This window comes from Salvelinus sp. IW2-2015, unplaced genomic scaffold (genome assembly GCF_002910315.2).
Source record: "Salvelinus sp. IW2-2015 unplaced genomic scaffold, ASM291031v2 Un_scaffold1830, whole genome shotgun sequence".
Lineage (NCBI taxonomy): Eukaryota > Metazoa > Chordata > Actinopteri > Salmoniformes > Salmonidae > Salvelinus > Salvelinus sp. IW2-2015.
Genome location: NW_019943201.1, coordinates 83,067 through 98,357, shown reverse-complemented (window position 1 = coordinate 98,357; position 15,291 = coordinate 83,067). Strand labels below are relative to the sequence as shown.

At 44.0% G+C, this 15,291-nt stretch overlaps 1 protein-coding gene across 1 annotated transcript in view; it reads right to left on the bottom strand.

Moving 5' to 3' along the window:
- The window catches only part of LOC112072132 (NHS-like protein 1), a 49,541-nt gene extending 34,449 nt beyond the window's left edge, over positions 1-15,092 (bottom strand). The window contains 1 exon segment of the mRNA XM_070439667.1: positions 14,012-15,092. Within this exon segment, the coding sequence (XP_070295768.1) occupies positions 14,012-15,092 (1,081 nt within the window).
- Between the last annotated feature and the right edge of the window lie 199 nt (positions 15,093-15,291).

The following is a 15,291-nucleotide window of genomic DNA, read 5'->3' as shown; positions in this document are numbered from 1 at the left end:
CGGTGGTCTGTGTGTGGTGGTCTGTGTGTGTGTGTGTGTGTGTGTGTGTGTGTGTGTGTGTGTGTGTGTGTGTGTGTTGTGTGTGGTGTGGTGTGTTGTGTGTGTGTGTGTGTACAGGCCCTAGTTTCTACCTTCTTAACAACACTATCAACAAGGCAGGTCCTACAGGCCCTAGTTTCTACCTTATTAACAACACTATCAACAAGGCAGGTCCTACAGGCCCTAGTTTATACCTTATTAACAACACTATCAACAAGGCAGGTCCTACAGGCCCTAGTTTCTGCCTTCTTAACAGGACTATCAACAAGGCAGGTCCTACAGGCCCTAGTTTTGTCGTTCCTGGACTACTGTTCAATCGTGTGGTCAGGCACCAGAAAAGAGGGACCTACAATTGGCTGAGAACAGGGCAGCACGGCTGGCCTTTAAATCAAATCACATCAACGTTTATTGGTCACATACACATTGTTAGCAGATGTTAATGAGAGTGTAGCGAAATATACACAGAGAGTTCATTAGTCCAGCAGTTACACAGAGAGCTAAAATTAATATTATGCATGTCAATCTCTCCTGGCTCAAAGTGGAGGAGAGCTTGACTTCACCACTACCTGTTTTTGTAAGAAGTGTTGACATGCTGAATGCACCGAGGTGTCTGTTTAAACTACTAGCACACAGCTCTGACACACATGCATATCCCACAAGACTTGCCACCAGGGGTCTCTTCACAGTCCCCAAGTCCAGAACAGACTATGGGAGGTGCACAGTACTACATAGAGCCATGACTACATGGAACTCTATTCTACATCAAGTAACTGATGCAAGCACTAAAATCTGATTTAAAAAAAACAGATAAAAATACACCTTACGGAATAGCGAGGACTGTGAAGGGACACGCCAGTGTCGTTTCAGAACCAGGAGGATTTATTTTGTTTTCATGAACACGGCCTTATTTCTATTACAGCATATTGGATGACCGTCATTCATATTCCATTCACCCAGTTTCAATGTAACATCGAGAGGTTTAGGCTACTACATGATACTAAAATCTCTCTATACCCATCATGAGGTTGCTACAACCTAGACTATGAATGAAAGCTTGCAACGTACTGTAGGTGCACACAGGTTGAGAGACACATTTGAGATGACAGACAATGACATTCAATACCGCCTTGCACACTCTTGCCTGCATCTAGCTGATAGTGGGTGTAATCTTCAGTTCAGCAGTTGCAAACGAGAGTTTCTATTGGACAAATTCAGGTATGTTAATCCCCTGTTATGTTCCGCTTGCTTCCATTTTAAGAAACGTTTTTCAACAACAGAATCCGACGGAATGAATACACCCCTGATCACACGTAAACACAGTTCACTTTCATAGCAGTCACGTTGTATTCCTTCTGGAATCTACGTTATGCATTCTCATACTTTCACCTCTTCCCTTCGCTTGTGGATTTCAATGCACAACACATCAGCTGTATGTGACCAGGCGAAAAAACCTTTCCAAGCCAAACCATATCATAACCGCTACACACAGCCTACATCGTTGTCACCATATTAGCTAAAGTAACGTCATAGTCATCATAGCTAATAGAACTAATGCGTTAGTAAACCCACTACAATCATGCAGTAACGTCACAGTCAGTCAGTAAGCAGTCAGTAAGCAGTTACAGGGACGGGCCCCGGTGGCAATACATGAGTAATACCTAAAGCTTACTTTGTCTTGGAAGTGTTCCAGTGTTGTGTTGGACAGTCATAGCCAGCTAGCTAACATAGCATCCCTCTGTTTGAGCAGGGTGTTTCAGTAGGCTAAACTAGCTGGCTGCTGCATTTGCTAGCTAAGTAAGTGAAACTGAAAGTGAAAAAAAATTGCTAATCTCTCTCTTCTTTCTATTTCAGGGAGGGAGGACGGAGGGAGGTGTAAACTTGCTGGGGAGAGAGGAGGGAGGGAGGAGGAGGGGAACTGGTGAGAGAGAGAGGAGGGAGGAGGAGGGAGGGAGGAGGAGGAGGTGATGCTGGCTGGAGGAGGGAGGAGGGAAGGGAGGGAGGAGGGAGGAGGAGGAGGGAGGAGGGAGGAGAGGGGAGGAGGAGGGAGGCGAGTGGAGCGGAGGAGAGGAGATGAGAAGGAAGGGAGGGGAGTGAGCTGCCCTGGGAAGAGGAGGATGATTGACCAGAAGGGAAGGAGAGGTGAGCGGCTGGGAGGAGGATGGGGTGAGGAAGGAAGGAGGGATGAGCTGCTGGGGAGGAGGATGGATTCGAGGAAGGGAAGGAAGGGAGGTGAGCTGGTAAGCTGAGGGAGGAGAGGACTTCGAGGAGGAAGGGAGGGAGGTTTGAGCTGCCTGGAGAGGTGAGGGATGGATTGAGGAAGGGAAGGGAGGGGAGGTGAAGCTGGCTGGGGAGGGAGAGGATTGAGATAGGGAAGGGAGGGGCAGTGAGCTGGCTGTGTGAGGAGGAGGAGAGGGGGAGGGAGGGATGGGAGGGAGGAGAGGGAGGAGGGGAGGAGGGAGGGAGAGACGGGAGGGAGGGAGGGACGAGGGGGAGAAGGGGGAGGGGAGGGTGAGGGAGGAGGGAGGGGGAGGGAGAGAGAGTGGAACCGGACTTGACGGGAGCAGAGAAGGGAAGGGAAGGGAAGGAGGGGAGGTGAGCTGGCTGCGTAATATATCCAGTGACCTGCGTGTGAAAAAACTCCTTAGAATGAAACACCTCTAACACACACACAACTTCTTGTTTCGCCCTCCCTCTCAGCACTAGTCAAGGTGACCTAGGAGAAACACTGCACTGAGTGTTGGGGACGTGTGCATACAGCTTCATTCACATACAACAACGTGCATGCATGCCTGTATTCACACACGTACGCATGCACACACACATGGACGCATGCACACACACCTCTCTCACCACACACAACAAACAAACAAACAACAAAACACACACAACACACACACACACACACATACACACACACACACACACACACACACACACACACACACACACACACACACACACACAAAACACACACACACACACACACACACACACACACACAACACACACACACACACACACACCACACACACACATACACACATCTCCAGCATCTTCTTTGCATGTTGTCCTGGATCTCCTCTGGGCCATCGAGTCACTCCATACACAAGCCTCTGATCTGAAGTTGAGTAAATCAGATTCAGACATATCTCACTCACACATTTTCTCATCTCTCACAGTCTCACACTAATTAGGTCTCACAGTCTCACTGCAGAATTAGATGTTGATCCACATTCATCTAAACGTCACATTTTCAAAAGTTGCTCCAAACGTCACATTTAGAAGTTTAAGTTTTTGATAGGGTAAAATATTACGATTTAGGAACTCATTACGAAGGGTTAAGGTTTTTGATAGGGTAAAATATTACGTTTAGGAACTCATTACGAAGGGTTAACGTTTGGGATAGGAAAAATAAGTAAATAAATAAATACAAATGACTAACACTAGGATGAAACAGTCAACCAGCCAGGACACCAGTGATACAAGTCAATTTTCGACGTCCATCCATGTGTGACGTCCATCGTGGAAACCGGCCACTAGGGGGCATCAGTTAGCGCTGCCACTGGTGCAAAAGGTTGTCATGTTTGAACCCAGCGATAGAGCGTTTTTTTTTAGATGAGTTTTAAGCCTATTCATAACCTTAACCCTTACCTTAACCATTCTGAGATGATGCTTAACCTTAAGGTTGTTAAGTTTGAACCCTGCAGTAGAAAGGTGTTTTTGATGTTTAAGCCAATCCCAAAACTTAATCATCCAGAGTTAATGCCTGAATATAAGAATTTGGAGGTAATGCCTCAACTTAAACCTTAAAAAAAACGAACTTCGAAATTTGGCGTTTGAGAAAAATGGAAGAATGTCTAATTCTGATCTGGTGAGACTGTGCGAGCTAGTTGGGGATTACACCCAAGTTTCTAGTGGCCGGTCTAGAAGGCGTTAATTGACGTCCTCAGGACATGGATAGACGTCCAATTCCGAAGTCCCTCTTGAGCAATCGGCCTGCTCACACAGACAAACCCCCTAACACACCCCTGTCACAGAATAGTCATACAGTGTCTTACCGCTGTTGTTCCTGTTGAAGTACTTCAGGACAGATTTGAGTGCCAAGCTGATGAACACCATGACTGAGGCTGAGGTGTGTGTGTTATCCCACTCCAGCGATGGATAAAAACGGCTCCCGGTCGCTCCTCTATTAGAGGTGTGTCAAGGAAAAAGGAGGAGGAAGAGAGGAGAGGAGGATGTGCTGTGAAGAGATCGAGGCAAAGCACTGCCACACGACTCACACTGCACCACTCTTCTCCTCCCTCACTCACTCCCTCCCTCCGTCCCTCCCTCCCTCCGTCCCTCACTCCCTCCCTCCTATCCGCTTTCAGTGAGAAATGCAGACAACTTCGCCCCTTCCAGACGCACACACCTTTTGTGTCATAGTGGAGTACAGCAGTTATAAACTAGGTGCTTTTGAAACTCAGTTTTATAGACAGTCTACTACTCATTTTAATATACATATTAACGCTCCCTCTCTTCTCCTCCTCCTCCACTCCTTTCCCCTCCCTACCTTCTCCCTTTCCCCACCCATTCTACCCTCCCTATCCGCACCCATAATAGTGAAACTCCACAATGCCCTTCCCTCCCAGTGATGGATGTTTCATCCAAACCGGCAGCTTGTCTCATCACCATAGAGACCATGCCAACCCCCCCCATACACCCCCCCCACACGCACCACGCTGCCCTGCACCCCAAACACAACACACACACACCACAACACACACACAACACACACACACACACACACACCACACACACACACACACAACACACACACACACACACACACACACACACACAACACACACACACACACACACACACACACAACACACACACACCAACACACACCACCACACACACACAGAGCAGATAGAGACAGATCTGAATCTGCCACAGTAACAGTCCTGGTAGGGACATCTGGCAAGTGTGAAGGAAAAAACCTTTTTGATTCTGCTCAGACTACACGCACAGATACACACACACACACACACACACACACACACAGACACACATGTTCGGAAGCACATGTATGTGTACAAACACACACACTGCAGAGTGTTGGCAGGAGTCCAGTGTGTTTTGTGTTATTGTGTGTGTAGAGCTTCAGTGATCAAGGTCATCCTAAGATACTGCATTATATACACACACACACAACACACACCACACACACACCAAACACACACACACACACACACACACACACACACGCACACACGCGCGTGCACGCACACATTCACACACACACACCTCCAGCCAAGCTTGTGCCAGTTACAGTAGTGTAACTAGGACACCCGTTTTAATCATGTTATAATATGTTCATTTTCTGGGACGAGGCTGCTATCATTTAGTCATGTTACAAATGTGTTCATTTACTGGATGAGGCTAGCATCATTTAGTCATGTGTTCATTATACTGGGATGAGGCTAGCATCATTTAGTCATGTGTTCATTTACTGGGATGAGGCTAGCATCATTTAGTCATGTGTTCATTTACTGGGACGAGGCTGCTATCATTTAGTCATGTTACAAATGTGTTCATTTACTGGGATGAGGCTCAGTATCATTTAGTCATGTGTTCATTTACTGGGATGAGGCTAGTATCATTTAGTCATGTGTTCATTTACTGGGACGAGGCTAGCATAATTTAGTCATGTTACAAATGTGTTCATTTACTGGGATGAGGCTGGCATCATTTAGTCATGTGTTCATTTACTGGGATGAGGCTAGCATCATTTAGTCATGTGTTCATTTACTGGGATGAGGCTAGCATCATTTAGTCATGTGTTCATTTACTGGGACGAGGCTGCTATCATTTAGTCATGTTACAAATGTGTTCATTTACTGGATGAGGCTAGTATCATTTAGTCATGTGTTCTTACTGGGATGAGGCTAGTATCATTTAGTCATGTGTTCATTTACTGGGATGAGGCTAGTATCATTTAGTCATGTGTTCATTTACTGGGATGAGGCTAGTATCATTTAGTCATGTGTTCATTACTGGGATGAGGCTAGTATCATTTATTGTTCATTTACTGGATGGGCTAGTATCATTGTCATGTTATAAATATGTTAATTTACTGGGATGAGGCTAGTATCATTTAGTCATGTGTTCATTTACTGGGATGAGGCTGGTATCATTTAGTCATGCTATAAATATGTTAATTTACTGGGACGAGGCTAGTATAGTTGAATCTGTTATAAATGTGATCACTTACTGGGATAAGGCTAATGACATTTTATACTGAAACTACAGAAATGTCACGCATGCAATATTCATTACAAGGACTCTAGAATAAGTAGCATCATCATTATTAGTACATATGAATGCATCAGTAGCATCATCATTATTAGTGCCATAGTAGTTAGCATCAGTAACATCCTCATTATTAGTGGCATAGAGTTAGCATCAGTACATCATCATTATTAGTGCCATAGGAGTTAGCATCAGTAACATCATCATTATTAGTGCTAGGAGTTAGCATCAGTAACATCATCATTATTAGTGCCATGGAGTTAGCCTCATTACATCCATTATTAGTGTCATAGGATTAGCATCATTAGCGTCCCATTATTGTGCAAATGAGTACGTCAGTAGCATCTCATTAACGTGCATAGGAGTTAGCACCATAGCATCCTCATTATTAGTGCCATAGTAGTTAGCATCAGTAACATCATCATTATTAGTGCCATAGGAGTTAGCGTCATTAGCATCCTCATTATTAGTGCCATAGGAGTTAGTATCAGTAACATCAACGTCAACAAAACAAGCGGAGATGATCGTGACTTCAGGAACAGCAGAGGGAGCACCCCCCTATTCACATCGACGGTACAGTAGTGGAGAGGGTAGTAATTTTAAGTTCCTCGCGTACACATCACGGACCAACTGAATTGGTCCACCCACAAGACAGCGTGGTGAAGAATGCGCAGCAGCGCCTCTTCAACCTCAGGAGGCTGAAGAAATTTGGCTTGTCACCAAAAGCACTCACAAACTTTTACAGATGCACAATCGAGAGCATTCTGTCGGGCTGTATCACGGCCTGGTACGGCAATGCTCCGCCCACAACCGTAAGGCTCTCCAGAGGTTAGTGAGGTCTGCACAACGCATCACCGGGTGCAAACTACCTGCCCTCCAGGAAACCTACACCACCCGATGTCACAGGAAGGCAATAAAAATAATCAAGGACAACAACCACCACTGCCTGTTCCCCACTATCATCCAGAAGGCGAGGTCAGTACAGGTGCATCAAAGCTGGGACGAGAGACTGAAAAGTAGCTTCTATCTCAAGGCCATCAGACTGTTAAACAGCCACCACACTAACATTGAGTGGCTGCTGCCAACATACTGACTCAACTCCAGCCACTTTAATAATGGAAAAATGTATGTAAAAAATATATCAGTCTCAGAGTTCGCGCCCAGGCTCTGTTGCAGCCGGCCGCAACCGGGAGGTCCGTGGGCGAAGTACAATTGGCCTAGCGTCATCCGGGTTAGGGAGGTTTGGCCGGTAGGGATATCCTTGTCTCATCGCGCTCCAGTGACTACTGTGGTGGGCCGGGCGCAGTGCGCGCTAACCAAGGGGGCCAGGTGCACGGTGTTTCCTCCAACACATTGGTGCGGCTGGCTTCCGGGTTGGAGGCGCGCTGTGTTAGAAGCAGTGCGGCTTGGTTGGGTTGTGCTTCGGAGGACGCATGGCTTTCGACCTTCGTCTCTCCCGAGCCCGTATGGGAGTTGTAGCGATGAGACAAGATAGTAATTACTAGCGATGGATACCACGAAAAATTGGGGCAAAAAGGGGGTAAAAAAATAATATTAAATAAAATAATAAATATATCACTAGCCACTTTAAACAATGCCACTTAATATAATGTTTACATACCCTACATTACTCATCTCATATGTATATACTGTACTCTATACCATCTACTGCATCTTGCCTATGCCGTTCTGTACATCATTCATTCATATATTCTATGTACATATTCTTCATCCTTTACACTTGTGTGTATAAGGTAGTTGTTGTGAAATTGTTAGGTTAGATTACTCGTTGGCTTTACTGCATTGTCGGAACTAGAGCACAAGCATTTCACTACACTCGCATTAACATCTGCTAACCATGTGTATGGACAAATAAAATGTGATTTATTTATTTTACATCATCATTATTAGTGCCATGGAGTTAACATCAGTAGCATCTATATGTATGATACATAGTAGAGTCATAGGAGTTAGCATCGTAGCATCTCATATTAGTGCATAGGAGCTTACATCAGTACTCATCATTATTAGTGCATAGGAGTTAGCATCAGTAACATCCTCATTATTAGTGCCATAGGAGTTAGCATCAGTAAGCTCATCATTATTAGTGCATAGGAGTTAGCATCAGTAGCATCCTCATTATTAGTGCCATAGGAGTTAGCATCAGTAGCTCATCATTATTAGTGCATAGGAGTTAGCATCAGTAGCATCCTCATTATTAGTGCATAGGAGTTAGCATCAGTAGCATCCTCATTATTAGTGCAATAGGAGTTAGCATCAGTTAGCATCCTCATTATTAGTGCATAGGAGTTAGCATCAGTAGCGTCATCATTATTAGTGCATAGGAGTTAGCATCAGTAGCATCCTCATTATTAGTGCCATAGGAGTTAGCATCAGTAGAATCATCATTATTAGTGCAATAGGATTAGCATCAGTAGCATCCTCATTATTAGTGCCATAGGAGTTAGCATCAGTAAGTCATCATTATTATGCAATATGGAGTTACACATAGTAGCATCCTCATTATTAGTGCATAGGAGTTAGCATCAGACGTCATCATTATTAGTGCAATAGGAGTTAGCATCAGTACATCCTCATTATTAGTGCCATAGGAGTTAGCATCAGTAGCTCATTCATTATTAGTGCCATAGGAGTTAGCATCAGTAGCATCCTCATTATTAGTGCCATAGGAGTTAGCATCGAGTAGCTCATCATTATTAGTGCATAGGAGTTAGCATCAGTAGCATCCTCATTATTAGTGCATAGGAGTTAGCATCAGTAGCTATCATTATTAGTGCATAGGAGTTAGCATCAGTACATCCTCATTATTATGGCCATAGGAGTTAGCATCAGTACATCATCATTATTAGTGCAATAGAGTTAGCATCAGTACATCCTCATTATTAGTGCCATAGGAGTTAGCATCGTACGTATCCTCATTATTAGTGCAATAGGAGTTAGCATCAGTAGCTCCTCATTATTAGTGCATAGGAAGTTAGCATCAGTAATACATCCTCATTATTAGTGGCATAGGAGTTAGCATCAGTAACATCATCTATTATTGTCACCTACTGATATCTGAACAAGAGAGCCTGAATCAAAACGTCTGAAATGATAAGCCACTGCCAGATGTCTGGATGGGCTGCGCTCAGAGTATCCTGCCTTGGCAAATCAGCTGTTAAGACACTGATGCCCTTTGCAACCACGTACCTATGTGAGAGTGGATGTTCGGCTCTCACTAGCATGAAAACTAAATACAGGCACAGAATGTGTGTGGAAAATGATTTAAGACTGATACAATACGATACAATACAACCCAACAGTGCAGAGTTATGTGCATCCTTTCAAGCACACCCTTCTCATTAACCTGTGGTGATTATTCACAATTTTCGATGAACAAATAAGGTTTTATATGTAAGATGGCTAAATAAAGAGCTAAATTATTGATTATTATTATATTATTATTTGTGCCTGGTCCTATAAAGCTCTTTGTCACTTCCCACGAGCCGGTTTGACAAAAACTCACACTCATTCTTATGTTTAATAAATATGTGGCAAAAATCACATTTGAGAGTGTGTTGGCCCTGGTGTTTTTTAAATTTGTTTTTAAAATTGTATAAACTGACTTTAATTTTGCAGGACCACAAGAAGAGTCATGGGATCCTTAATAAATACAAATACAAATCTGTAGCGTCATCGTTATCAACATCCATTTGAATTAGCATTACTATCCTCATCGTTATTAGAACCATAGGAGTTAGCATCCGTAGCATCATGGTTATTAAAGCATTCGAATTAGCAATGCTAGCTAAAATCACTAAATGCCTGTAACTGGTGGCTGGCAAAAACAGTAACAGGCCGTTAGCTAAGCAAGACTTATGTATATCTGAGTGACAGTAGCTGTTGGAAACTAAAGCCTGTTTCTCACTAAACCTACCTACCAGAATTAGACATGTTTACCGCTCTCGCCGTTATGGACCCACTGCTGCCTGTGAACACTTAATTCTCTGCAGCATGTGTTATTCAAAGTCGGGGGTCGTCACCCCTAGCGTTAAAAAATACCAAAATGTTTTATGTTTTTTTTTAGGGAACCAAACATTAAGAGTACAAATTATGTTATGGGACAATATACAAACAATTTAAAAAATATATATATAATTTAATTTGATATAGTATTGGTTCTTCTTCATTTTGATAGGAGAGATGAAAATATAATATGAAATTGAAGGTTATTTGGTGACGTGGAATTATAAATGCACAGATTTTAAGGTATGTGTCATTTGAATTGTGGTGGGGTGGGATCGCCGATATTCAGGCCCCCCCCCCAAAAAAAAGGGTTCCGAGAAATTCTGTCAAAAAGAATTCTGAAGTTAACCACTGCTCTGTGTGTGTGTGTGTGTGTGTGTGTGTGTGTGTGTGGTTGTGTGTGTGTGTGTGTTGTGTGGTGTGTGTGTTGTGTGTGTGTGTGTGTGTGTGTGGTGTGTGTGTGTGTGTGTGTATGGACCAGTCCCAGTGAGTCATGCATGTTTCAGTACTGTATTGGCCACACACACACACACACAAACACACACACACACACACCACACCACACACACACACACACACACACAACACACACCCACACACCACACACACACACACACAACACACACACACACACACACACACAACACCACACAACATATATCCCCAGACACACACACTACGTTAGACTGCGTTACACAATAAAATAATGAATGTTTTCCGGCCTTTTATACCTCAACACAAACAACCAAAAGAGGAGTGTCTGTGTGAAGGATCAAACCTCTGTGACATCATCCTACATCTTAATCTAGATTAAGCAGCCCTGCTGTACCTCCTACCTCTTCCCCCTCTGTAGCCGTGCTAATCTAGATTAGCCATACTCCTGCCTTGATACATATATAAAGTGGAAGGGAAATAGGAGGAGAGAAGAAGACTCTGCGGGAGAACACCCCCCCCCTGGATATTAGAGTACAGAGACAGAGATGGTAGATAGAGAGAGAGGAACAGAGATGGTAAGCTAGGAGAGAGAAAAGATAGAAGAGAGAGAGAGAGACAGATGGTGAGGGATCGAAAGAGACAGGCTGGTAGATGAAGAGAGAGAGAGACCAGCGATGTAGATAGAGAGAGAGAGAGACAGAGACAGAGAATGGGTAGATATGAGAAGAGGAGACAGAGACAGAGATGGTAGATAGAGAGAGAGTGAAAGAGACAGAGATGGTAGATAGAGCAGAGAGAGAGACAGAGATGTAAGAGGAGAGAAGAGAGGACAGAGATGGTAGATAGAGAGAGAGAGAGACAGAGACAGAGATGGTAGATAGAGAGAGAGAGAGGACAGAGACAGAGATGGTAGATAGAGAGAGGATGGAAAGAGACAGAGATGGTAGATAGAGAGAGAGAGGAGACAGAGATGGTAGATAGAGAGAGAGAGAGAGTTATAGTTTTTGCTTATTTATTTTCCCTTGTGTACTTTAAACCATTTGTACATTGTTCAACACTGTATATTACATAATATGACATTTGTAATGGTTTTATTGTTTTGAAACTTCTGTATGTGTAATGTTTACTGTTCATTTTTATTGTTTATATTCACTTTTGTATATTATCTACTTCATACTTGGCTTTGGCAATGTTAACACGTTTCCATGCAATAAAGCCCTTGAATTGAGAGAGACAGAGATGGTAGATAGAGAGAGAGAGACAGTGGTAGATAGAGAGAGAGACAGAGAGAGCAGAGATGGTAGATAGAGAGAGAGAACAGAGAGAGACAGAGATGGTAGATAGAGAGAGAGACAGAGAGAGACAGAGATGGTAGGATAGATAGAGGAGAACACAGAGAGAGACAGAGATGGTAGATAGAGGAGACAGAGATAGTAATAGAGAGAGAGAGAAAGAGAGAGAAAGAGACAGAGATGCTTCTACACCTGCATTGCTTGCTGTTTGGGGTTTAGGCTGGGTGTCTGTACAGCACTCGAGATATTAGCTGATGTACGAAGGGCTATATAAAATAAACTTGATTTGATTTTGATTTGAGATAGAGAGAGAGAGACAGAGATGGTAGAGAGAGAGAGTTTTACACATTGTTACAACACTGTATACATACATAATATGACATTTGAAATGTCATTATTCTTTTGGACTTCTGTGAGTGTAATATTTATTTTAAATTGTTTAATAATATAATTTGTTATATAACTACTTCACTTGCTTTGGCAATGGTTAACATATGTTTCCCATGACAATAAAGCCCCTTTGAAATTGAATTGGAAGAAGATAGAAGAGAAACAGACAGACACGCGAGAGAGAGAAGAGAAACACGACAGACAGACAGACAGACAGACAGACAGACAGACAGACCAGACAGACAGACAGACAGACAGACAGACAGACAGACAGACAGACAGAGAGGGAGAGACAGACAGACAGGGAGACAGCAGCGAGACAGACACGGAGACAGGGAAGCCACAGACAGACAGGGAGACAGGAGAACAGACAGAGAAGGCCAACCAGGGTACGGCTGGGTCAAAGCTAATCTGGACTCTCCCATTCCAAGAATGCTTACCAGGTACACTGTAAAAAATTAAATGTAGTTGTTTCAACTATCATTAAGTAACTGGTTCCACAGCTTTTTTTTTTGGTTTACTCAACTTTTCAGTCCAAGTGTTACCTGAACTAAAAATAGTTGGCCCGAATTTAGGTTTAACTTGAGAAAACGTAGGCAAACATTCACTCAATTTAAAATAATGTGTTTGCTCAACTTGAGTCATATGTTAATTCAACTAGAAATTATTATTTGGGAATTTGAACTTAAAAAAGGCTGTGGAGCTATTTACACACATAAAGTACTTTTAAAATACAGTACAATGTTTTCAATTTACAAATTTAACTACATTCTGCAATTATTAAAATATTATATTCAAGATCTTCTCACCAGAGATTTGAACTCACAACRTCTTGGTTCACAGCATTCAACTCTTTCTGCTACGTGTCTGTGTCAATTTTAAATTAATCTGACAATTCTCTCATCGTTGTTTTAATTTGCTTATTTTCGTTTTTTCCGTATAAGCATACTACTCTGTTTTGATGTTACAATGAAAAATAAAACAGTTTTTCTTGAGTGTGCTTTTAACAGAACTGAGATTTACCGTGCAATGTGAAACAATACAGTTGATCTCAGGGATTGTTACAGACGTGGTGYTATGCTGTGAGCCAAGAGGTTGTGAGTTCATATCCCAGTTGAGTATAACCTACTGTATAAATCAACACGTTCAATGTAATCAAGTATTGCAATGTTTGCTGATATGTAAGTTGAAAACATTGTATTTTAAAAGCACTGTTTGTGTAAATATTTCCACAGACTTTTCTTTTAGACAGTTTGAGCAAACACATAATTTTAAGTTGACAAAATTTTCTCAAGTTGGAACTAAGTTTGGGCAAAGCAATTTTTTTGTTGTTCAGGTAACACCTGGACCGAAGAGTTAAGTACATTTTAAAAGTCTGTGGAACCAGATTTTCATTTTACAGTGTAAGGGTGAGTTTCCCAAAATATTCCTGAAGTTCAGTTCATCAGTTCCTACTTTACGGTAAAAATATATATATCTTTTTTAAACAACAGAGTCTAAAACAAAAGTGAAAAGTGAATACTGCTGCCTACCTCTCCAGTCTTGGCGTTGGGGTGTGTGTAAGAGGGGTGTGTGTAAGAGGGGTGTGTGTGAGAGGGGGATCTGGCTGATGTTGTAGCTGCGCCGTCGGAGCAGGTTAAAGGCAGAGAACCTCTTTCTCTGCTTGCGTGGAGGAGTGGGGAGGCTGGGCTGGGACTGGGGAGTAAACCCCGAGGTGGAGCTGTAGCCTGGTCCTGGGAGGGAGGTAGGGCCGTATCCCAGTCTTGGGGAAGGATATCCAGTGTTGCTGTGTCCTTGGGCAGTGTTGTGGCATCCTAGGTTAGGGCTGCTGCTGGGGTTGGTTTTGTAGGCTGGGTTACAGTGTCCTGGGTTAAGGCTGCTGCTGGGGGTGGTGTTGTAGGCTGGGTTACAGTGTCCTGGGTTAGAGTTGGGGTACCCAGCAGATCCACGATTAGGGTAGCCTTGGAGTCCAGAGTTTGGGTATCCTGGGGGTCCAGGGTTTGGGTATCCTGAGGGGCTGGGGTTTGGGTATCCTGAAGGGCTGGGGTCTGGGTAGCCTGAAGGGCTGGGGTTTGGGTATCCTGAGGGGCTGGGGTTTGGGTAGCCTGAGGGTCCAGTGTGACTGTAGCTGGCTGCTCCTGGAGGAGAAAGAGGTGGTGGGGGGAATCTGTACCCAGGATGATGGTCGGGAGTGGGGGGAGAGTAGCTGGTCTTCCGTAGCTGGGTCAGGGAGTGGCCGTGCGTGTGCTGCTGGGAGCCCCTGGAGGAGTAGCCTGCTCGATGGTGGAGCACCAGGCCTGGGGGGCTGGGGCCAGGGTAGGGGTAATCCTGTCTGTGTAGTGGCCCCTGGAGGCCCTTGTTGTCCGGTTGTCCCCGAGCGAGGGGCCTGGACACCCACGGTCCATCTCGTTGCTGGTGGATCTTGGAGGTGAGCAGCCGACGTCTCAGACTGCCCTCGCTCTTGGGCTGCAGGGAGAGCATCTTTTGAAAATCTTTCGAGCAGGCCGGAAGCAGCTCATCCTCATCCTCGCTGAAGCCCCCCTTCCAGCATTGAGCCCCCACGCCTCCTCCCCCCACCTGCTCGGTGGACAGACAGTCCACGTATGCTATCATCTTCTCAGACTTTGTCTCTCCCTCTCTCCCTCTCCCTGGCTCTCCTGTGCGATGAATTGTTCTAACAGTCCACGTAATCCGTCATCCACTCTTTCCAAACAGTGTGTTCTCATCAAGTCTGGTCTGAAGAGGCTGGGCTTCTCCAAGTCTTCCCTACAACGGTAGATTCTCAAAGAGTTGTATGTCAGTGACCCTCCAC